General features: G+C 37.0%; 2 protein-coding genes across 7 annotated transcripts in view; one reads left to right on the top strand and one right to left on the bottom strand.

Annotated features, from left to right (window-relative positions):
* The window catches only part of ITFG1 (integrin alpha FG-GAP repeat containing 1), a 295,883-nt gene extending 277,016 nt beyond the window's left edge, over positions 1 to 18,867 (top strand). For both annotated transcript variants that reach the window (XM_070771930.1, XM_019979391.2), the window contains exons 15-18: positions 8,727 to 8,851; positions 9,416 to 9,498; positions 14,088 to 14,205; positions 17,615 to 18,867. In XM_070771930.1, coding sequence (XP_070628031.1) covers positions 8,727 to 8,851; positions 9,416 to 9,498; positions 14,088 to 14,205; positions 17,615 to 17,674 — 386 coding nt within the window. In that variant the 3' untranslated portion in view covers positions 17,675 to 18,867. The remainder of the gene's footprint in view (positions 1 to 8,726; positions 8,852 to 9,415; positions 9,499 to 14,087; positions 14,206 to 17,614) is intronic.
* The window catches only part of LOC109572527 (PDZ and LIM domain protein 1-like), a 174,905-nt gene that overhangs the window by 47,858 nt on the left and 101,356 nt on the right, over positions 1 to 25,691 (bottom strand). The gene's annotated exons all lie outside the window — the stretch shown is intronic.

The following is a 25,691-nucleotide window of genomic DNA, read 5'->3' as shown; positions in this document are numbered from 1 at the left end:
GTGGAAGTGATAAATAGATTGATGGGATTAGATCTGGCAGACAGAGTGACTGAAGAACTCTGGATGGAGGCATGTACACTGTACAGAGGCACTGACCAAAACGACCCCAAAGAAAAAGACATGAAGAGGGCCAAGTGGTTGTCTGAGGAGTATTTACAGGTAGCTGAGGAAACAAGAAATGTGAAAGGCAAGGGAGAAAGGGAAAGATATAGCCTACTCAATGCTTGGGAAAGCCCAGAATGGTGAAGTAGAAGGATATGTGCTTATCTTCCCCTTTAAGAACAAAATCGCAATTAGCTGTTCAACAGCCATCAACAGGAGGACGTTGGAACCCACCATAAAAAATACCCCACGTCCAAGAACAAAGGAGAAGCCACAACAAGATGGAAGGAAGTGGGTACATTCACATTTAAAGTCAAATCCCATACCCACCGGGTAGGTGACCCACAAACTGGAGAACAATAATACCAAAGAAGTTCTCACACTGTTGCAATGGTTCTAGGCCCTGCATCAGACTTCCCAACCTAGGGATCTGGCAAATAGACTGGGAATCCCCAAGAAATCTGACTTTGAAGGCCAGCAGGATTTACTTATTGAACTTACATAGGACTGGGAGAGAGACTCTTGGAGGGCACAAACCAAACTTTGTATGCACCTGTATCCAAGAGAAAGGAGCAGTGACCCCACAGGAGAATGAGACAGACCTGTTTGTGCGTGTTTGAGGGTCTTTTGCAGAGGCATGTGCTGCCAGTAATTTGCCACCAGGACAGGGGCACTGGCAATAGCAGTCCTTGGAGGCACATGTTGGCATAAGTCCTCTTGGAGGTTGCCATTAGCCCTACAATAGAGCCTGTAGACTCCAGGACTGGGTCTTCTCTCGCCAAACAACTAACAAGGAGGGAGCACAGCCCCATCCATCAGCAGGCAAATGGATTAAAGATTTACCAAGCATGGCCTTGTCCACCAGATCAGTTCAGTTGCTCAGTCGTGTCCAGCTCTTTGCGACCCCATGGACTGCAGCATGCCAGGCCTCCCTGTTCATCACCAACTCCCAGAGTTTACTCAAACTCATGTCTTTTGAGTTGGTGATGCCATCCAACCATCTCATCATCTGTCATCCCCTTCTCCTCCTGCCTTCAATCTTTCCCAGCATCAGGGTCTTTTCAAATGAGTCGGTCCACCAGAGGAAGACCCAGTTTTCCCCACTTCCCATCAGGAAGCTTGCACATGCCTCTTATCCTCATCCGTCAGAAGGCAGACAGAAGAAACAAGAACTACAGTCCCACAGCCTCCAGAATGAAAACCACAATCACAGAAAACTAACCAAAATGATCACATGGATTAGACGTGGGTACTCAATGAAGCTATGAGCCATGTCATGCAAGGCCACTCAAGATGGAGAGTCATGGTGGAGAGTTCTGACAAAACATGGTCTGCTGGATAGGGAAATGTCAAACCACTCCAGTGTTCTTACCTGAAGAACCCTCATGAACAATATGAAAAGGCAGAAAGGCGTGACACAGGAAGTTGAGACCCCCTCCCCTAGTTGGTAGCTGTCCAGTATAATACTGGAGAAGAGTGGAGAAATAGCTCCAGGAAGAATGAAGAGGCTGAGCCAAAGCAGAAATGACACTCAGTTGTGGATGTATCTGGTGGTGAAAGTAAAGTATAATGCTGTAAAGAACAATATTGCATTGGAACCTGGAATGTTAGGTCTACGAGTCAAGGTAAATTGGATGTGGTCAATCAAGCAGGACATGTTAGGTCTACGAGTCAAGGTAAATTGGATGTGGTCAATCAAGCAGGACATGGTCAATCAACATCTTAGGAATCAGTGAACTAAAACCAAAGAAGAAATACAAATGACCAACAAGCAAAGACATTCAACATCATTGGTCATGAAGGAAGTGCAAATCAAACCACAGAATTACCACTTTACAATCATTGGGATGGCTTTAATGAAAAAAGAACAAGTGTCAATGAGGATGAAAATATAAGAACTCTGAATCATTGCTAGTGAACATGTAAAATGGCAATTTCTTAAAAAATTAAACAGAATTACCATATGATTCAGCAGTTTCATTGCTAGTTTAATAAATACCCAAAGGAAATTGAAATCAGGGTCTCAAAGTGGTATCTGTACATCCATTTTCATAGCATTACTCAGCCAAAAAGTGGAGTCAAGCCAGATGTCTATATATGGATAAATGGACAAGCAAAGTATTTTAATATACAAGGAATATGAGGCTTCCCAGGTGGTGCTAGTGGAAAAGAACCTGCCTGCCAATTCAGGATACATAAGAGATGGAGGTTTGATCCCTGGGTTGGGAAGATCCCCCGGAGGGGGAGATTCCCTGGAGGAGAACATGGCAAGCCACTCCAGTGTTCTTGCCTGGAGAATCCCATGGACAGAGGAGCCTGGTGGGCTACCATCCATAGGTTTGCAAAGAGTTGGACACGACTGAAGCCAACTTTGCATGTGCACACACACATAAGGAATATTATTCAACCATACAAAGGAACAAAGCACTGATACTTGCTATAGTTTATATGACCCTTGAAAACATTACTATAAGTGAAAAAAGGCAGACACAAATGATCATGTCTTACATGACACATGTGGAAGAGACAAATCTGTAGAGACTGAAAGCAGGTTTGAGAATACCAGGGGAGAGGAAATAAGGAGTTATTACTTATCTGAGTATGGAGATTAATGAGAGCTGTGGTTATACAATATTGTGAATACACTAAAGGCCACCTGATTTTATACTTTAAAATGGTTAAGTGTGTATTATATGAATTTCACCTCAAAAAAACAAAGAATAGAATGAAAAGGGTGCTTTCATTAAAAGCTAGTGTTTGTGTAAAGTAGTACAATCTATTTTTAGAAATCAGGTTTTCCCTTACATATATTCATCCCCATGTCCCAACACCATTTGTTGAAATGATTTACCCAATAAATGCTCCATCCTCTAGTATTCCGTGTATAGGAATGTTAAGAAAATAATTTGGATGCAGACAAATATTGGGATGCAGAGATGTTCACTAAAGCATTGTTTATAATAATGAATATTAGGAGAAATCCTTAATATCCATCAGTAAAATGTTAATTTTAAATTATGGAATAAGAGGATACTATGTAAACAATGAAGTTATGTTTCTTATAACATCTGTATAGATACACTTTTATAAAAATAATTTTTAAAGGCTTGTGTATTGTCTGTCTTTTAACTGTTACCTTTGGTTTTCTTTTAATGGGATTTCAGTGTTCCAATAATCTTTCTCTCCGCACATCTATTTTTAAAAAATGTTAATAACATGAGAATATTTATGAAATAACATTGAGTGAAGGGCAGTAATAATAAAGTGTGTTAATGTGTTTACTTGTTCATGCACATGCCTAGGCAGAAAATTACATGATTAAAAGTATGCTAAAATTTTTTAAAAGTATGCTAAAATGTAACTATGTCTTCATTTTGAGATTTTTTGATAATTTATTTTCATTATTCTTTTTAATAGTTTTTAAGTTTTCTTAGGAAATATACAGTTTTATTTGGAATTTATGTTCTATGATCTTCTTAACAGAGTATTGATAAATGTTTTTATTTGGTTCTTTTCAGTGAGGTAGTTATAGAGAAACGGTTTATAAGTCTAGTTTGATGTCTATTAAGTCAGTCTTTGCTAAGTATAATGAAATATGTATATATTTAACATTTACTTTAACAGTGTTTACTATATTTGAAGCACTCTTTTAAGCATTTTCATTCAATCAGCTAAGTCTACAAGGCAAAGTAATTCCATACCCCTTGCAATTAACTATATTGCTTTATAGTTTTACATACATAAACTTTATTAACAGTTATCCCTAAATTCACTGTTCCTTTTCATTATACCTTTCTCTTACTAACATAAGAATTATATAAAAAATTAGATATATATACTTTCCAATGATTTCATATTTCTGGGTAACATTAGTAGATGTTTAGCAGACTCCATAGCAGATTATAGTATTTAGATATTAAGTAACCCTGTCATTTAAATAGTTTGTTTAATTATGTTGAAAATACCTAGCAAGTAAATAACAGTCTTTAAAAGTGAGTTATAATAGGAGAGATTGATTTTTGGAATGCCAGTGTAAGGACTTCATGAACCTGCTGTCCCCTCCCCCCACCAATAAGCAAACAAAAAAAAAATGCTGGCTAAATAATATTAACTATTTCAGAACTCTGGAAATTAACCAAAGCCACAGAATGTTCTGAGCACTGTCTATCCAGGAGGAACTCCTGATTCTTAAGACGGCAGGGTCTGGGGCATTTTAACGTGAACTGTTTCCATCCCACCTCCCCTGTCTACTAAATGGTGCAGCAGCCATAAATAGCTAGGAGCCTCACAGTCAGTGGACAAGACTGACCTTTGGAGCCCCATTAAAATTCTCATCCCTATAACACTATCAGTATTTGTCTAAACTAGCAACTCCTTAGGAAATCTCCATTCTCAGAATGTTGGGGCTATCAGATTTGACTCAGAGTTCAACCTAGCACGGGGAAAAGAAAAGCCCAATCCCTTCAAAACATTACCAAAAACAATAGTGTGCTGGCAAAATCCCAGATGTAGTAAACAAAAGCCTGGCCAAAACATAAAAGGAAGTCCCAAGGCACTCGACAACCATAGGCAACTTGAAATGCTGGAACATCTTCTTGGACATCTAAAAACGTGCCTAGAAGGGAAACTACCTCATTTAATACATAGCTTGATTATGCTACCTTGAGGCACTGCTCAAGCAAGAAATGAAAGCGAAAGCTATCTTGTAAAAACACATACACATTAAAAAAAAAAAAAAATGCAGACAATAGAAAATGTGCACAGTGATGTTAGACTTAGTTAAAAGAACCTGTGAATTGGCTATTATAAACATGCTCAAAGACCTAAAGGAAACTAGGATTAAAAAACCTAAAGTAAGCATGACAACTGTGTCTCACTAAAAGAAGATACAAATAAGAAGTAAAGATCATTTTTAAAAATCAAGTAGAAACTCTAGAGTTGAAAAGTACAATAACTGAATCAAAAATTTCTGTAGAGTACGCAACAACAGATTTGAGCTGGAAAAAGAATTGTTGTTCAGTCGCTAAGTTGTGTCCAGCTGTTTGTGACCTCGTGGACTGCAACACACCAGGCTTACCTATCCTTCACTACCTCCCAGAGTTCGCTCAAACTCAAGTCCATTGAGTTGGTGATGCCATCCAACCATCTTATCCTTTGTCATCATCCCCTTCTCCTCTGACCCTCAATCTTTCCCAGCATCAGGGTCTTTTCCAGTGAATCAGCTCTTTGCATCAAGTGACCAAAGTCACTTGATTGGAACTTGAGCTTCAGCAACAGTCCTTCCAGTGAATATTCAGTTCACTGGTTTCATCTCCTTGCAGTCCAAGGACTCTCAAGAGTCTTCTCCAGCACCACAATTCAAAAGCATCAATTCTTCAGCATTCAGCCTTATTTATGGTCCAACTCTCATATCTGTACATGACTACTAGAAAAATCATAGCTTTGACGATATGCACCTTTGTCTATATGCATCACTATATGCAAAGTGATGTCTCTGCTTTTTAATACGCTAGTTAGGTTTGTCATAGCTTTCCTTCCAAGAAGCAAACATCTTTTTAGCAATCCTAAATATAGGTTAATTCCAAGTTTACAGAAAGAAAAAAAACCCTCAGAACCTGTGAAACCACCATCAAACATACCAATGTATGCATAAAGCAAGTCTTAAAGAGAGAGAAAAGTGAAAGTGGTAGTCATTCAGATGTGTCCAACTCTTTGAAACCCCATGAGCTGTAGCCCGCCAGGCTCCTCTGTCCATGGGATTTCCCAGGCAAGAATACTGGAGTGGGTTGCCATGCCCTTCTCCAGGGGATCTTCCCTCCCCAGGGATCAAACCCAGGTCTCCTGCATTGCAAGCAGATTCTTTCCCATCTGAGCCACCAAGGAAGCCCAAAATAGAGAAAGGGGCAGAATAAATATCTGAAGAAGTAATGGCTGAAACCATCCAAATATGATGAAAAACACTAATCTGCACATATGAGAAACTCAACAAACTTAAAGTAACTCAAAGAGTCACCACTGAGACACGTAAAGTATGAAAAATAGAGACAAAAAGAGACTTCATAGCAGCAAGAAGGATGCAGTTAGTTACATGTGAAGGAGCCTCAACAAGATTAACAGCCGACTTCTCATCAGAAACCACAGAAGGCAGAAGGGGATGATACATTCAAAGTGCTGAAAGGAGGGGAAAAAAAAAAAAAAAACCTGTCAATCAAGAATTCTGTTGGATTGGCCAAAAAGTTCATTTGGGTTTTTCCATAAAAGCAGAGAAACCCAAATGAACTTCTTGACCAACCCCATATATGTGCCAAAGCTATCCTTCAAAGGAAAGTTATGACCAACCTAGATAGCATATTGAAAAGCAGAGACATTACTTTGTCAACAAAGGTCCGTCTAGTCAAGGCTATGATTTTTCCAGTGGTCATGTATGGATGTGAAAATTGGACTGTGAAGAAAGCTGAGTGCTGAAGATTCGATGCTTTTGAACTGTGGTGTTGGATAAGATTCTTGAGAGTCCCTTGGACTGCAAGGAGATCCAACCAGTCCATTCTAAAGAAGATCAGTCCTGGGTGTTCTTTGGAAGGACTCGTGCTACAGCTGAAACTCCAGTACTTTGGCCACCTCATGCGAAGAGTTGACTCATTGGAAAAGATTCTGATGCTGGGAGGGACTGGGGGCAGGAGAAGGGGACGACAGAGGATGAAATGGCTAGATGGCATCACTGGCTCTATGGACATGAGTTTGGGTGAACTCCGGGAGTTGGTGATGGACAGGGAGGCCTGGAGTGCTGCGATTCATGGGGTCGCAAAGAGTCGGACACAACTGAGCAACTGAAATGAACTGAACTGAGATAAAAATAGAATTCATCACTAACAGCCCACTCTTCAAAAATACTAAAGGGAGATTTCCTAAGTGATTTACAAAACAACTGCATAAAGTAATTACAGATTTGTGTTGATGGGCTGAATATATAAAAACATAAATTTGTATAATAACAATAACACAAAAGGGTGGGAACTTTGGAGCAAAGTTGTTGTTATGTGCTAGGTATTAAGTTATTTTGTTAAGTTAATATGCTAGTTGCAGTTCCCAGGGTAACCACTAAGAAAACAGCTCAGAAAATATATAATAAAAGAAACTACAGAATTAAAATGCTGTAATAGAAAACAATTAAAAGAAAGCAGCAATGGAGAAATAGAAAAGTTAAAAAGACATACAGAAAACCAATAGCAAATAGCAGGCAAAAGTCCTACCTTATCAGTAATTACATTGAATGTAAATGGAATAAATACTCATATCAAAAGGCAGAGATCAGCAGAATGGATATTAAAATATGACTCAACTAGGTGCTACCTGCAAGAGAAACACTTAATATTTAAAGATATAAAAAGTTGAAAGTTTTAAAAAATGGGATAAATTGTACCATGAGAGTAACCAAAAGAGTTGAGTTTCTCTAGTTGCAGACTTGCCCCCTCTCACTGAAACTAGAGAAAGCCCATGCACAGCAAAGACCCATTAAATATAACCCATTTAAAATATATATCTGGAAATGAAACAACACTCCTAAAAACCCAGTGGGTCAAAGAAGAAATCACAATAGATACTAGAAAATAGGTGAATGAAAAAAAAAAAAAACAGCATACCAAAATAAATGGGATGCAGCTAAAGCAGTTCTTAGAGGGAAATTTATTATACCTAGAACAGTCTGAAATCAATAACCTAACCATCTATTTCAAGAAACTATAAAAAGAACAGCAAATTAAGCCCAAAGGAAACAGAAGACAGGATATAATGAGAGAAATATGTCGAGGATAGGAAATCAGAGAAAACCCAGCTGAACCAAAAGTTGGGTTTTTTAAGAGTAACAAAATAGACATACCTTTAGCTAGACTGTTCAAGAAAAAGAGAAGACTCAAATTACTAAAATCAAGAATGAAAGACAACTATAAACTTTGAGACCTAAAAAGGAAGCTACAAAAATGGCCAATAAGCACATGAAAAGAAAACAACATTAGTTATTAGGTAAATGCAAATGAAGGCCACAATGATATACCACTTCATAACCACTAGAATGGCTGTGATCAAAAGATAGAGAAAATGTTGATAAGAATATGGAAAAACTGGAACCCTCATATATTATTCTTACAACTGTGGAATGATACAGCCATTTTGGAAAACAGAAGTTGACACAAAAGCTTGTATGTGAATGTTCACAGCAGCATCCTTCATCAAGAGCACACACTACATGATTGCATTTATATGAATCTCCAGGATAGGCAATTGTATTGATATAAAAAAGTAGACTAATGGTTACCTGCATCTGGAAGAGCAGGGGTTAGAAATAGGAATAATTGCTAATGGTTATGGCATTTTTGGGGATGATGAAACTGTTATAAAATTTGATTGAAGATACTCAGAATCACTCAACTTATACTTGAAAAAGTATAAGTTTTTAAAAAGTGAATTATTACTATTTATTATGAACCAGGCATTTCATTTCACATTTTTATCCTTATAAAGGTAAGTTATAGAAACCAAATTTTTAACATTTTATAATTTTAATATTTGATAAGAACAGTGTCTCCAAAGATGTATTGTTCTTTTTTCTTTTTTAAAAATAAATTTAGCTGGACAACTTAGCCAGTCGGCACATTTAGCTCTCCAACTACCATATAATGTACTTGGCTTAGGTCGAAGTGCCAATTTTCTTGATCATCTTTATGTTGGTATTCCACGTCCATCTGGAGAGAAGGTGAGTAAAAATTTACAAGTAATCTGTTTTTTAATATTTACTGTTCAAATATTGAATCTAAATATTTTCATTTCCTTTAAAGAATTTTAAAAATTCATTGGTAGTGACTGATCTAAGCTTATCTTACATACAGAACATTATAATTTGAAAATATACCTTAAGACTTCCTACCCCTCTTCTTCCCTGCTTTTTCTCATCATTTTCACCATCTAACATACCAAATATTTTTATTTTTATTACTGTCAGACTCCACCTCAACTTGAATTTTAGTTCCAAAGCAGCATTTGTACTTAACACTTTGAACAGTGCCTGCTACAAAAGAGTGTTCTATAAATACTAGTTGAATTAATGTATCCATAAGACAGAAATATAATCCTTCCCTGAAAAGATGAAGAAATTTTTGCAAATAGGAGCCCTATTTGGAACCTTATATATATAAATTTAGCTTAATCCATACCTAGGATTTCAATTTATTAAAGAATACTTAAGCTTTTTCCTTATTTAGAATAATCATGTTTTTAAAGTGTACTGAATGTTAAATGTTCTTAAATATTCTTTTTCTAGTCTGTACGAAAACAAGAATGGACTGCAATCATTCCAAATTCTCAGCTAATTGTCATTCCATATCCTCCCAACGTTCCTCGAAGGTAATGTCCTTGCTTGAATTGAATTTGGTAAAAATACTGTCAACTCTGAATCATAGACATCTTTTTAAAGCTCTGTTTCTGTTGTGTTCCTATGAGTGTCATCACTTAAGTTTGCTTACAGCAAACTTTAAATGGCTAAACATACCTATACATAAGATCCCTGACATTTTCCACGAAGAACAAATTAGACCTTATTAGAAAAACAGCAGGTTAACTAGGGATTTATACATGTTCTGATTAAATAAGCTGGTCTTCAGTTATTAAATAAGCTGATCTGATGCGAAGAGCTGACTCATTTGAAAAGACCCTGATGCTGGGAAAGATTGAAGGCGGGAGAAGGGGATGACAGAGGATGAGATGGTTGGATGGCATCACCAACTTAATGGGCAAACTCCGGGAGTTGGTGATGGACAGGGAGGCCTAGCGTGCTACAGTCCATGGGGTCGCAAAGAGTCGGACACGACTGAGCAATTGAACTGAACAGAATTCAGCTTACTGGCCATAAATTCTACAATTTTAGGCTGCTGAACTTCACAAGCAATGATCTTTTTAGCAAATGCTTTGAGAAGTGGTTTATGTCCCACAGTGATTAGGCAGAAATTTTGAAGTTCAACACACCCAGGCAAGAAACTCAAATCTACTGCTAGCTGACTAAAACAGGAAGCTATTCCTTGTTGTCTCTGAAGGACTGTACAGTCCATGGAATTCTCCAGTCCAGGATACTGGAGTGGGTAGCCTTTCCTTCTCCAGGGAATCCTTCCAACCCAGGGATTGATCCCAGGTCCACTTGCAGGCAGATTCTTTACCAGCTGAGCCACAAGGGAAGCCCTTCTACACTGTAGAATGGGAGGTAAAATACCTGCCTTACAAGGATGAGGATGAAATGTGCTTACACAGTACCCAGCATATATTGTTTTCAGTGAATGATAGGTATTTTTATCCTTACTAGCAGAAGGCAATGGCACCCCACTCCAGTACTCTTGCCTAGAAAATCCCATGGACGGAGGAGCCTGGAAGCCTGCAGTCCATGAGGGTCGGACACGACTGAGCGACTTCACTTTCACTTTTCACTTTCATGCGTTGGAGAAGGAAATGGCAACCCGCTCCAGCGTTCTTGCCTGGAGAATCCCAGGGACAGAGGATCCTGGTGGGCTGCCGTCTGTGGGGTCGCACAGAGTCAGACACGACTGAAGCAACTTAGCAGCAGCAAAACATGTTCCTTTTATAATGTAGCATTTAATTCTAAATCTTTATCTGTTCATTTTTCTTTAACTTATTAGGTTGATTCCATTATTTCAAAAAGTAGGTGATAAAGGTATTCATTAACACTTAAATTTCATTGGGAAAAATAGAACTTGTTATTAAGGTCATTCTGATGTCAATATGAAAAAAATAACCTATGAGTATGTGCCTAGTGGCTTATTATATTTCTTCTCAAAATACACGCTACACTGTTTTCTTCTTCCAGTTTTATTGAGATACAATTGACATACAGCACTATGTAAGTTTAAGGTATATGGCATTATGATTTGACTTAGTTACATCATGAAATGGTTATCACAGTAAGTTTAATGAACATCCATTATCTCACATAGGTACAAAGTTAAAAAAACAGAAAAAATATTTTTCTTGTGATAAGAACTCTTAGGATTTACTCTTTTAACAAATTTCATAAATAACATGTGGCAGAGTTAATTCTGTTTATTGTGTTGTACATTACATTCCTAGTATTTGTTTATCTTATAACTGGAAGTTTGTAACTTTTGACTGCCTTCATCCAATTCCCTCCCCTCATACCTCCCATCCCTGGTAACCACAAGTCTGAGCTTTTTCTATGATTTTTTAAAAATAATATAACTGACCTACAACACTATGTTAGTTCCTGTTACACAGTATGTTGTTGTTTAGTCACTAAGTCATGTCTGACTCTTTGTGCCCCATGGACTGCAGCATGCCAGGCTTCTCTGTCTTTTACCATCTCCCGGAGTTTGCTCAGACTCATGTCCATTGAGTCAGTGATGCCATCCATCCAACCATCTCATCCTCTGTTGTCCCCTTCTCCTCCTACCTTCAGTCTTTCCCAGCATCAGAGTCTTTTCCAGTGAGTCAGTTCTTTGTATCAGGTGGCCAAAGTATTGGAGCTTCAGCTTCAGCATCAATCCTTCCAATGAATGTTCAGGGTTCACTTCCCTTAGGATTGACTGGTTTGATCTCCTTGCTGTCCAAGGGACCCTGAAGAAGCTTCTCCAGCACCACAGTTTGAAAGCATCAATTCTTCCACACTCAGAATACAGAATACAGTGATTCGATGTTTCTGTACATTTCAAAATGATCACCACAGTCAAGTCTGATTACAGTCTGTCATCAAAGACATTACATAAGCATTGACTATATTCCCCACATTGTACATTTCATATCCATGACTCATTTACATTGCAGCTGGAAGTGTGTCCCTCTCAGTCAACCCCACTCATTTCTCACCTTCCCTCTCCCCTCCCTCTCCCCTCTGGCAAACACTTATTTATTCTCTGTAACCCTGCTTTGTTATGTTTGTTCATTTGTCTTATATTTTTTAAATTCCATATAAATGAAATCATACAGTATCTGTCTTTCTCTTTTTTCACTTAGCGTAATACCCTCTAGGTCCATCCATGTTGTCACAAATGGCAAGATTTCATTCTATTTTATGGCTAAGAAATACTCCATTGTGTGTATGTGTATATGTATAAATGTGTGTATGTGGAAAGAGAGTGAGGACTCACGTTCTTCTTTATCCCTTCATCTATCAATGGGTACTTAGGTTGCTTTCACTATCTTGACTATTATATATAATGCCGCAGTGAACATAGGGTTGCATGTATTTTTTCTAATTAATGTTTTAATTTTCTTTGGATAAATACCCAGAAGTGGAACCAAACTACTTAAGAAAACAACTCTATTACAGCATTATGTTTGAAATAAGATAACATCAAAAATGCCAGTTACGGTCTGAGTTCAGACCTTTTTAATGAGTCTATTAAAATTTTGAAATATATAACAAAATGAATCTACACAAAACTATATGAATTATAGTACTTCTAGATCATGTAATATCATGACATAGAACAATCTCTTAAAAAGAGTGGTAAAATAAAAGACAATAAAGGGAAAATGCACTTAGAATATATATAATCAATGATTTGTGATTTTAGAAGATAACTATGCATATACATTTATATATATAGATAGATACATAGATAAGAAACTGAGAAGAATGACTGCTTCTGAGTAAGAAACTGAGTATTGGCCTTTTAGTATTTTTTATTACCAAAATTCCTTTATTCATTTTTAATCTATTTTTAAATTAAAACCACCCAAAAAACCTCATGAAAGGACTTTTTCTTAAGTATGAAGTAAGGTACTGAGAATAGTTAACCTCAACTAATTAACAGTATTTAAGGTTTTCTTCCTCTGAGTTTCTGGGAAATTCTGTTATAGCCTTTATTCAATGAACTCAACATTCTTCATGTTTCTCTTGCTCTTTCTGAAAAACAAATGTTCCTTTCAAATTTATGTACATAATAAAAACCAAATTGATTTTAGTTTGAGGTATACTTTGAGATTTATTGACGAGAGGCTAACTTACGGATCAGTAAATTTAATTATCCCCAAATAAGTCAATCACTGCTTGCAATTTATCAGAATAATTCTTACCTTTATTAAAATTTAAAATGAAAGTATATCCATTATCTATTTTCAGAGAAAACAAAAAGTTCTTTACATATAACCACCTGCAGTGTTGGTGATACAGACTTCAGTTTTAGGTTTTTCATGGTTTTCAAGGGTTTTGAGGGTTTTATGTGGACTGTTTTAGAAGAAAGAGCTAGTTATATTATTTATGCTAATGCTTGTATATTGCCATTGAAGGACTAAAATCATTTTGTAAGAAGTCTCACAGTGCCATTGTAATATTGTAAACCTTCCAATATGACACTTTGCACAAGTACTTATCTACACCTGGGGGACATAGGGTTATTTTACTTAGTCATAGTAAACGTGAATAGGGGTCAAAAACTAAGATACAGAAATCTTATCAAAATCATGTGACAATTTAACCTTAAAGTTCAAGGTTTCAAATTCAGCAAGTCAAACAAGACATAAAAAGAATGTCTAAAATTGCCCAAAGTACCCTTAATAAGTTTGTCATAGAGGTGCTGGTGGTTGTTCAGTCACTAAGTCGTGTCTGACTCTGCAACTCCATGAACTGTATGCAGCACGCCAGGCTTCCCTGTCCTTGACTATCTCCTGGAGTTTGCTCAAGAATAATTCTCACAGGAGCAAGGAAAAGTATCAAAGCATCTCAATCAAAAATTCTTTTCTGTTTCATTTCTTTAAGTAAAATCTGAACTCTGCTGGTTTGTCAATATTCTTAACCCTATATAATTTTAATTACTTTCGTTTTACTTGTAATGAATTGGATATAGGTGGAAGAATTAATGAATGACTGAACTGATTATTAATTAATAAGAACTTTTGCTTTTTGGTCACAATAGAATTTTGTTATTTTTAAGTTAAATGTGGAATTTTAATTCTTCTCTTTTCATCTACAGCTGGAGTGCCAAACTGTATCTTACACCAAGCAACATTGTTCTACTTACTGCTATCGCTCTCATTGGTGTCTGTGTTTTCATCTTGGCGATAATTGGCATTTTGCATTGGCAGGAAAAGGTTTGTTCACTTAAATGAAACTTTGATTATTTATAATAGTAATATGTTGCTTTTTTAACATTTTTTAAATTAAAAAACTATCTTTAACTTTTTCACATGACTAAGATTTTCTGATTTTTCAAGTTCTGTCCATATTATTGATGATAATTTCTTTCATCTCCTTAAGTTACTAATGTCTCAGTGATTCCTACAAATCAAAACTATGTATTTTAAAATTCTGATACTACACAAAAGTAATAAAGTGAATACCCTCAAATCAACAGGTATATCAAAATGCTTAATTAGAAGTAATTTCATAATGGCCTTAAGAACAATAATCATTTCTTAAATGAACCTGTGTTCATTATTTACTGTTAATAATAAAGCCATGGACTTTTCTTCCAGGGAATAGTAGCTATCTGTTTATAAACAATTAGAGCAGAGAGAGTTTAGGTGGGAAGTAACAGGGTGATAAACATCCTTGCCATCTATTAATACCAGGCATGCTTTGCATTAAACAAGACTGATTTCTGTTCTATAGTATAACACCATAAATAATAATTAAAAACAAAACTCCAGACGTATAATTTTATATAATGTTAATGAGGAGAAACAAAAGGCTTTCATATAAATTTATTAGTTATTTAGATATAAAGAGGAAAAGTTAATTTCTATTTGTATATGAATTCATTACACAACTAGGAGGTTCCAAAAATGTTCTCCAAAAAGGGCTTCTTTGTCACAAAGATGTCTTCCTTTTTTGCACCTATTCCCTTTAGACTGTTATGCTTATAATGATCATTTTTTAACTAAAATTACCATCTGTTTTATGTTACCAGTTTTAACTATGAAAGAGAATATATTATTGTTCTAATAAATGTTCATAGGTTTGTCTGTCCAAAAAAATCACTCCTTCCATATAAAAAATGATAACAAAGTTACATATTCAGTTGCAACTTAAGAAGATAGATCATGGCAGAAACCAACACAACACTGTAAAGCAATTATCCTCCAATTAAAAATAAATGTTTAAAAAAGAAGAGGTAGGATCAGAGGTGACCCTAATTTACTTTCATCTGAAGTTTCAGAACATAGTATGAAATATTATATAGCTCTAGACCTATGAAGGAAAAGAAATTAATTTTATTAATTTTACAATAGGTCTGATTACAGTATAAACAGACTCACAATGATGATACAGTGGCTAAAAACTAAAGTTTTAAATACAAGAATGGATCGAAATACATATTTGTAAACTGCCTCTTCCTGTGGTACTGTGGTTCTTCTTCCCCTTGGACCACTTCTCTTTCACCTATTGGCTGTTCTTTCTGCCACAGTGTCTGCCCTATGCCCTCTTCTTTATACACATTCCCCTGCCACTTTCAGCGCACTTCAGTCACTCAGTCTTGTCCGACTCTTTGCGGCCCCATGAACCCCAGCATGCCAGGCTTCCCTGTCCATCACCAACTCCCAGAGTCCACCCAAACCCATGTCCATTGAGTCAGTGATGCCATCCAACCATCTCATCCTCTGTCGTCCCCTTCTCCTCCTGCCCTCAATCTTTCCCAGCATCAGGATCTTTCCCAATGACTCAGTTCTTTGCATCAGGTGGCCAAACTACTGGAGTTTCAGTTTCAACATCAGTCCTTCCAATGAACACCCAGGACTGATCTCCTTTAGGATGGACTGGTTGGATCTCCTTGCAGTCTAAGGGACTCTCAAGAGTCTTCAACACCACAGTTCAAAAGCATCAATTCTTCGGCGCTCAGCTTCTTTACAGTCCAACTCTCACATCCATACATGACCACTGGAAAAAGCATAGCCTTGACTAGACGGACCTTTGTTGACAAAGTAATGTCGCTGCTTTTGAATATGCTGTCTAGGTTGGTCATAACTTTCCTTCCAAGGAGTAAGTGTCTTTTAATTTCATGGCTGCAATCACCTGCCACTTTAGTTTTATCTAAAATCATGGCATGAGCTATCCTCAGATATGCCCAGCCTTCAGTTCAGTCGCTCAGTCGTGTCCGACTCTTTGTGACCCCATGAACCGCAGCATGCCAGGCCTCCCTGTCCATCACCAACTCCCAGAGTTCATCCAAACCCATGTCCATTGAGTCGGTGATGCCATCCAGCCATCTCATCCTCTGTTGTTCCCTTCTCCTCCTGCCCTCATTCTTTCCCAGCCTTCATCTCTCTCTAAAGCTCCCTCCTTCCAACTGTCACCATGACACTTCTACCCAGATCGATTACAAACAACTTAAAACTAGTTTCTTTCTTACTCACTACAGGATTTACCAGTTGCCCTGCTGTATGTGCCTTCATACAATCTCTGAAGCTGACTCCACTTCTGAATTCCTTACATCAGTACTTTAATTTAGTTGAGTTCAACTCCTTGTTACATCCTCCCTGTCCTCCCAAATTCCATTCTCTCCCCTCCACTCCATTTATCACAATGCTGCCAGATTACTCATCTTTTAGTCTTAATCATGTCACTCCTCTGCTCAAAAACCTTTGGTGCCTACCCCCTGCCTAAAATGTGTAACCCATTAGCCTAGCCTTCATGGTACAGTCTTCTTGTGACTCCACCATACACTTTTCCAACCTTTCTCTTACTAGTTGCTTCCATACATCCCATGCTCCTGCCAGATTTCCCAGGATTTTCCTGCTCTTCCCCCATCTTATAGTGAATGTCCCTCTTAATTTCCATAAATGCTGTCTTTCAAAGCTTTCCCTTTCATCATGCCAACCAAAAGTAATCTCTCAGAATTTTGGTAACATTTTTCAGCTTTTATCCTGAAAGAGTTACTGCTTATGTTTTAGTAACATTTTTCAATTTTTATCCTGAAATAGAGTTATTTAGTATGTTTTTAGTATGTTTTTCATTCTAGGCTTTAATAAACTCCATGAGAGCAAGATATAAAACTGAGGAGTTTTCTAATCCCTCAAAATTCCAAGTACATGGGACTTAACCTAGTGGTCGAGTAGTTAAGAATCCATCTTCCACTGCAGGGGGCACAGGTTCCATTCCTGGTCAAGGAACCAATATCCCAATGCAAAATCAATAGGTTAACCCCAAAATAATTAATGCACTTTAATATAATTAGATTCAGCAGTATTAAGAACGGGAAAAATGTAATAGTTGATTCCATTCTTAAAAATCTAATGTTTACTCCTACTTTCAAATAAATAATACATAACAAACTAAGCTTTTAAGGAACAATGCTTGTTGGTTTTTTAAATTCAATTTAAGAGATCATTAATTATAGAATAACTACTGTAAACTATAAAAATATTTCATAAGATTATTGCATAATAAAATCACACTTTTACCTACTAATTGCTGAGGGCTTTTTTAATTAACCATTTCATATTTCAGAAAGTCTTTGACATTTTCTTATCATTTATAAACCAGTCTAAAATTCTTTTTCAGAAAGCAGATGATAGAGAAAAACGACAAGAAGCTCATCGATTTCATTTTGATGCTATGTGACTTGCCTTTACTACTGCATAATGGAACAGCTATTCACTTGATTAACTGAAATGCTAAACTTGGCTTATAGAATAAAATAGGAGATTTTGACTATTACTGATAAATGATACATCCCTTGGTAATTATTGGAAAATGTTCAAATAAATATGGCCTGAATGTGTTACAAGGTCTTTTTTTAAAGTACTTTGTTTACAGTAGTTTGGTTCTTTTTTCACTTGTGCTGTACATTTTTTTCCCTTTGTGGAATGTGTTGCATGTACTCAGGTGTTTATGTATTTATAATCTTATTAGAATAATGATGATGGGAAAAGACGTGTAAATAAAAATTATTTAAATGAGCAAGGTTTTTTGTGTTCCACTTGAATCAGTCTTGCTTCTTAGTCTAACAATGCAAATTATACTTCTGTGACTGTATCATAGGTAAGTTCTTAACCGTTCACCCTCATGATAGCAGGTGAGGGGTCTTTCACTGATGTCATACAATATAGTGGTTGGGTACTCTGGCTTTGGAACCACAGTCAGGCTTGCTTTAAACTCTTGGTCACACCATTTACAAGCTGTTTGCTGAACTTGGCTAACTGCTTAAGCCTGTTTTCTTGTTTATAAACAGAGCTAATACTATTACACAGTTGAGTTATAATATACATTAGATAGGATAATGTATACAAAGTACATAGCTTGGTGCCTAGCACAGAGTAAGGTTTCAATACGTGGTAGTTGTCGTTACAATTATTCTTAAATCATTTTTTACAGACTTCTGCAACTAATTATCAAAATATATAGACTTCATAGGATTTTCTTTTCAGGTATTTGGAAATCATAGTCTTAGGAAAGCCTAAACTCTTCATGGTTGACACCCTATATAAAGGTTTATTACTTTCTTATATTAACTGAAAATTATAATACCCTTCAAGAATTAATGTGCCCCAGTAATTTTCATTTGAACATAGATCCTTATCACATGGTAGTGAAAAGCATTTGATTTCTTGAAACATCTGGGAATGCAAATCTTCAATCACATTTCTATTCTCAAACGCTTGTAAGAGTCTGTAATTTACATTCAGACTTCAATGCAAATTTTTGTGAACTTCATCAAAAAGTTGCATCTAAGTTTATATGTCAGTGCTAATAACTTCCTAACATGCAAACGAACATATGATGGATATAAAATATAAAAACTTGTTTGAAAACAATTTTGTTCGTGTTATTTTTTTTTCTTACAGTTTACTGAGAATGGCGTGTGTATAAGTGGTTTACTTTATGTACCTAAGCATGGCTTTGTTTACCTAAGTCTTCTAATAAATATTCTGTATTGAAACAAAGTAGTTTGGGGAATGTGTAAATAATTACTTTGGCCCATGATAAGCCTTAGAGGTTATGAGGTCCACGCTAGACAGGCATCTCCCAACTATAATACCCAGTTAAATTCACTAAACCTTCATCAGCCTACAACACTGTGCCAGGCTCTGTTTTACACTGTCCTTAAAGACAGGTAGGTTTAGTATCTATTATCTGATACAGCATGAGTTTTAAAACTCATTGCAGTCAGAGTCTATGAGGAATAGTGTTACAGGCAAATGAAATATTAATGACAAAAATACAATCAGTGACTTTTTGTTTCTGTATCTTGATACTAACCTTCAATGCAACATCAATGCCACTCATTAAGGGACGGCAAGTAAATGTCACAAGGGTCAGCTGAATTAAATACAGCTGACCCTTGAGCAAAATGGGTTTGAACTGCACAAGTCCTCTTAAAAGTGGGTTTTTCAGTACTTACGTACTGCAGTAGTACACAGTTGGTTGAATCTGCACATGCAGAATCTCAGATACAGAAACCCAACAAGAAAGTTACACTTGGATATTTGTGTAGAAGGTCAGCACACACACTGTTCAAGAGTGTAGTGGAAAGAGCACAAGACTTTGAGGTCAAACTAATCAGGATTCAGAGCCTAACTCCCATTTTGTGACTTTTAGTCAATCACTTTACCTCTTTGAGCTCTGGTTTCATACTGAGTGGTACCCACCCTAAAAAAACTATTTTGAGTTTTAAGTAGCAATATGTGCACAGAAGATACTTGAAAAGTGCTGGTTCTTTTCTTCTCTCCCACTTCCCATTGCAGAGACAAACAATAACTTAACATTTTGACTCTCTTCCACTGACCTATACTTACATAATCCTCCTCCTCTGGGGAACTAGGAGTAATCAAGACTTAATAACCATTTGAAGATAACAATCACATGCAAACTTTTTTTTACTGTGCTTCAGTTTACCGCATTTCACAAATATTTTGTTGTTTTAAAAACTGGATGTTTGTGGCAACCCTGCATTGAGTAAGTCTATTGGTGCCATTTTCCAACAGCATTTGCTCACTTGATGTCTCTGTGTCACATTTTGGTAATTCTTGCAATATTACAAATTTTTACATTATCGTTATAGTGACTTGTGATCAGTGATTTTTTTTTTTTACATTACTATTATAACTGGGGTTTGTTTTTTGTATTCTTAAGGTATGTACATTGTCTTTTTCTTTTTTGCTGTTTTTTTTTTTAATTTATTTTTTGCCACACCATGGGGTATGTGGGATCTTAGTTCCCTGATCAGGGGTCCAACCTTCATCCCCTGCATTGGAAACATGGAGTCTTAACCACAGGGAAGTCCCTAGGATGTACAGTGTCTTTAAAAAGACATAATGCTATTACATAATGCTATACTGTATAGACTGCAATATAGTGTAAACAATGAGAAACCAAAAAAGTTCATGAGACTTGCTTTACCATGATATTCTCTTCATTGGGGTGGTCTGGAACCAAACCCATAATATCTCCAAGACATACCTATACTTGCAAATACAATAAATACATTGTTGTTAACACACCATTTATTTGGACTAACCCTTTATATTTCTCCATCTACCAGCCAAAAAAACTATTTTCAGAAACTTAATTCTCAAATAGTTTCTCCAAGAAGGCCTCAGGATTAAAGATAATAACTTATGAACATACTTTTTATACTCTCCCTACTCTTGATACAGTAGGAAGCTATTACAACTAGATATACCTAGAGATTCACCCTCAGATTAAATATCCATAAATCTGTGACGTGCATCTCTACTAAAGACAATGGTTACTAAACCAGCAAAGGTAAAAATGAACTGGCATCAAAGATACAGCCTTTTCAAGCAGAGAAATCCAATAGCAAAATGTTTCAAGATAGAAGAAAAATAAAATCACTAAGGATACTAGATTATTTTGGAAAAACTAAAAATAATTTTACATATCACTAAAAATAAGATCACCAAGATAAATTAAGACAGATTTATACAAAGGTCCAGTGAATTCATATAGTAATTGCAAAAAAAATGAGTTTTATTCCATGTTTCAATTTTTTTTTCCTTTTGTTCTTTAGAAGATCTTAAAGAATAAAAGTCAGGAAATACTAATTTTTACAAATAGCTAGAACTGACTACTCAAAACTCAAAAACTTGAAATGTGTCCAAGAGACCCTGATTACTGAGGCTTAAGTTATGATTTTTGTTCAGCTGCTAAGTCCTGTCCGACTCTGTGACCTCATGGACTGCAGCATGCCAGGCTCCCCTGTCCCCTACTATCTCCTGGAGATCGCTCAAATTCATGTGCATTGAGTCAGTGATGCTACCTAACCATCTCATCCTCTGCCACCCCCTTCTCCTTTTGCCTTCAATCTTTCCCAACAGCAGGGTTTTTTCTGAGTCGGCTCTTCGCATTGGTGGCTAAAATATTGGAGCTTCAGCATCAGTCCTTCCAATGAATATTCAGGGTTAACTTCCTTTAGGATTCATTGGTTTGATCTCCTTGCAGTTCAAGGGACTCAAGAGACTTCTCCAGTACCACAATTGGAAAACAATTCTTTGGTGCTCAGCCTTCTTTATGGTCCAACTCTCACATCCATATATGACTACTGGAAAAACCATAGGTTTGACTCTACAGACTGTGAGCAAAGTGATGTCTCTGCTTTTTAATACACAATCTAGGTTTGTCATAGCTTTCCTTCTAAGGAGCAAGTATCTTCTAATTTCATGGCTGTCACCACCATCTGCAGTTTTTCTGCAGCCTAGGAAGATAAAATCTATCACTATTTCCACTTTTTTCCCCATCTATTTGCCATGAAGTGATAGGACTGGATGCCATGATCTTAGTTTTTTGAATGTTGAGTTTTAAGCCAGCTTTTTCACTCTCTCCTCTCTCACCCTCATCAAGAGGCTCTTTAGTTCCTCTTCACTTTCTGCCATTAGAGTGGTATCATCTGCAGATCTGAGGTTGTTGATTACCTCCCAGAAGTTTTGATTCCAGTTTGTGATTCATCCAGCCTAGCATTTTGCATAATATACTCTGCATAGAAGTTAAATAAGCAGGGTGACAATATACAGTAGTCCTTTTCCAATTTTGAACCAGTCAGTTGTTCCATGTCCAGTTCTAACTGTTGATTCTTGACTCATACAGATTTCTCAGGAGACAGGTAAGGTGGTCTGGTATTCCCATCTCTTGAAGAATTTTCCACAGTTTGTTGTGATCCACACAGCCAAAGACTTTCACATGATCAATGAAGTAGATGTTTTTCTAGAATTCCCTTGCTTAGCAATTTGATCTCTGTGCCTCTGCCTCTTAAAAACCAGTTTGCACACCTGGAAATTATCTCAGTTTATGAACTGCTGAAGCCTAGATTGAAGGATTTTGAGCATAACCTTGCTAGCATGTGAAATGAGAGCAACTGTACACTAGTTTGAACATTCTTCGGCATTGCCCTTCTTTGGGATTGGAATAAAAACTGACCTTTTCCAGTCCTATGGCCATTGTTGATTTTTCCAAATATGCTGACATATTGAATGTAGTACTTTAAGAGGATCATCTTTTAGGGTTTTAAATGGGATTTTAAATAAGCTAGGATCAGATCAGATCAGTTGCTCAGTCGTGTCCGACTCTTTGCGACCCCATGAATCGCAGCACGCCAGGCCTCCCTGTCCATCACCAACTCCCGGAGTTCACTCAGACTCACGTCCATCGAGTCAGTGATGCCATCCAGCCATCTCATCCTCTGTCATCCCCTTCTCCTCCTGCCCCCAATCCCTCCCAGCATCAGAGTCTTTTCCAGTGAGTCAACTCTTCACATAAGGTGGCCAAAGTACTGGAGTTTCAGCTTTAGCATCATTCCTTCCAAAGAAATCCCAGGGCTCATCTCCTTCAGAATGGACTGGCTGGATCGCCTTGCAGTCCAAGGGACTCTCAAGAGTCTTCTCCAACACCACAGTTCAAAAGCATCAATTCTTCGGCACTCAGCCTTCTTCACAGTCCAACTCTCACATCCACACATGACCACAGGAAAAACCATAGCCTTGACTAGACAAACCTTTGTTGGCAAAGTGGTAACTCCTTAGTATAACAGTGAACTAATGAGCTTCCCTGGCAGGTCAATGGTAGAGAATCTGTCTGCCAATGCAGGGAATATGTGTTCAGTCCCTGGTTGGGGAAGATCCCACATGCTACAGAGCAGCTAAGCCACAACTATTGAGCCTGTGCACTACAGCCCAGGAGCCACAATTACTGATACCAACATGCTCTAGGGCAGTGCTTCCCAATGAGAAGCCTAAGCACTGCAACTAGAGATTAGCCCCTACTCACCGCAACTAGAGAAAAGCCAGCACAGCAATGAAGACCTAGCACAGTCAAAAATAGTGAATTGGGATGACCCAGAGGGATGGTATGGGGAGGGAGGTGGGAGGGGGGTTCAGGATGGGGAACACATACACCTGTGGCAGATTAATGTTGATGTATGGCAAAACCAATACAATATTGTAAAGTAATTAGCCTCCAATTAAAATAAATTTAAAAAAAAGACCTACCACAGTCAAAAAATAGTGAATTAAAGTTAACCAGCCCTTGTGACGACTTGCAGCCTATTTGCATCACCTAGCCAGTTATTTTAAAAGACTAATAAAACAGATAATAGATTAGGAGTGCTCTTGGTCAACACTTGTACTGAAGAAAGGAAGGAAGCAAAACTGGGCAGAGGTAGAAATCAAGTTGTGATGCATTCTCAGTGAAATGCCTCATACAGTGCTACAGTGAGTATTGAGATAGGATGCCTACCTCTGTTTCCTAACCTGTCCTAAGTTAGGGTAAGAAGGCTGGGCATTTATACCCACCACATTCATCAGTTATTGGCTATAGGCTGTCCCAAGAGCCTCTGTCAAGGAAAACAAAGCAGGCAGAAATAACAAACATCAGAAATGATAAAGAAGATCTAACTATAAAGTATACATTAAAAATCGGAAGAGGTTAAGAACAATTTTATACCAATGAATTTGAAAGTTAACAAAACAGACCAATTCCTATGAAAACATACTAAAACAGATTCAAACAGAAAACCTGATTACTTCTCTGGTAGGTGCTATGATGTCCAGATCCTCCTTCAAAAATAAAGGATTTATTATCCTAATTTCTGAGAGTGCCTTCAATAGATGGCTGTCAGCCCCTTTGGGGCACTGCATTAGCTAAAGAGAGTAGACTCAACTAAGATCACTCCTCTCTTCTTGACACAGAAATCCTAAATGTGTATGAAATAAATATATAAAGCAAAACAGACACATAAGGAGAAAGAGACACACCCCAATTTAGGTTGGAAATGTCAATTCCCTTCTATAGTGAGTAATAGAAAATGTAGGCAGGAACTCAGAAAATTTAGAGATGACCTGAAAAGCATTACCAATCAAGTTAACCTAATGAAGTAGAAAACACTTCAACAAGAGCAAAATACAGAGTTGCCGTATATGCACACTGAACATTCACTAAAAGAGATACTAATCTGGGCTATAAAAGAAACCTCCCCAAATTTAAAAGCACAGAAATTATACAAAGGTCCTCAGACTAAAACTGAACTAAATTAAAGAGACACCTGGAAAACACTCAAACATCAGAAATTAATGCACTTTAAAATAACCATGGGATTAATGAAGAAGTTGCAAAGGAAATTTTTTAAAGTTTTTAACGAAATAAAAATACAACATAAAATTTGTAGGAGACAGAGAAGGCAGAGCTTAAAGGGAAATGTATAGCATTAAATGCATATATTAAGAAAGAAAAAAGATCTAAAATCAGTAACCTAAGCTTCCACCTTAACTAGATTAAAAAAAAAAAAGATTAAATCTAAAGCAAACAGAAGATAGAAGAAAATTATTAAAGCAGAAATCAATAAAAAGATGGCTCTTTGAAACGATCAATAATATTGATATACCTCAAACCAGGGGGAAAAAGGAATAGACACAAATAACCAATATAATGAACAAAATGGAAGACATCACTACAGATTCCACTGACATTAAAAGCGTACTTTTTTAAAAATATGAGGAATTATCTATGCCCATGAATTCAATAAATTAGATTAAATGGACCAATTCCTTAAAAGATTTGTTGTTGTTCAGTCACAAGTCATGACCGACTGACTCATTGTGACCCCAACAGATTGTAGCATGCCAGGCTCCTCTGTCCTCTACTACCTCCCAGACTTTGCTCAAATTCATGTCCAGAATGTTGGTGATGCTATCTAGCCATCACTTCTCTGCTGCACCTTTCTCCTTTTGCCTTCAATCCTTCCCAGTATCAGGCTCTTTTCCAGTGAATCAGCTCTTTGCATCAAGTTGCCAAAGTACTGAAGCTTCAGTTTCAGCAACAGTCCTTCCAATGAATATTCAGGCCTGATTTCCTTGAGGACTGACTGGCTTGATCTCCTTAAAGTCCAAGGGACTCTCAAGAGTCTTCTCCAACACCACAATTGGAAAGCATCAATTCTTCAATGCTCAGCCTTTTTTATGGTCCAATTCTCACATCTGTACATGACTACTGGAAAAATCATAGCTTTGACTATATGGACCTTTGTTCGCAAAGTGATGTGTCTGATTTTAATATACTGTCTAGGTTTGTCAGAGCTTTCCCTGAGTAAACATCTTTTAATTTCATGGCTGCAGTCACCATCCACAGTGAT

Source organism: Bos indicus, chromosome 18, assembly GCF_029378745.1.
Source record: "Bos indicus isolate NIAB-ARS_2022 breed Sahiwal x Tharparkar chromosome 18, NIAB-ARS_B.indTharparkar_mat_pri_1.0, whole genome shotgun sequence".
NCBI lineage: Eukaryota > Metazoa > Chordata > Mammalia > Artiodactyla > Bovidae > Bos > Bos indicus.
The sequence above is the reverse complement of the archived record's forward strand: the minus strand, read 5'-3'. Positions and strand labels throughout refer to the sequence as shown.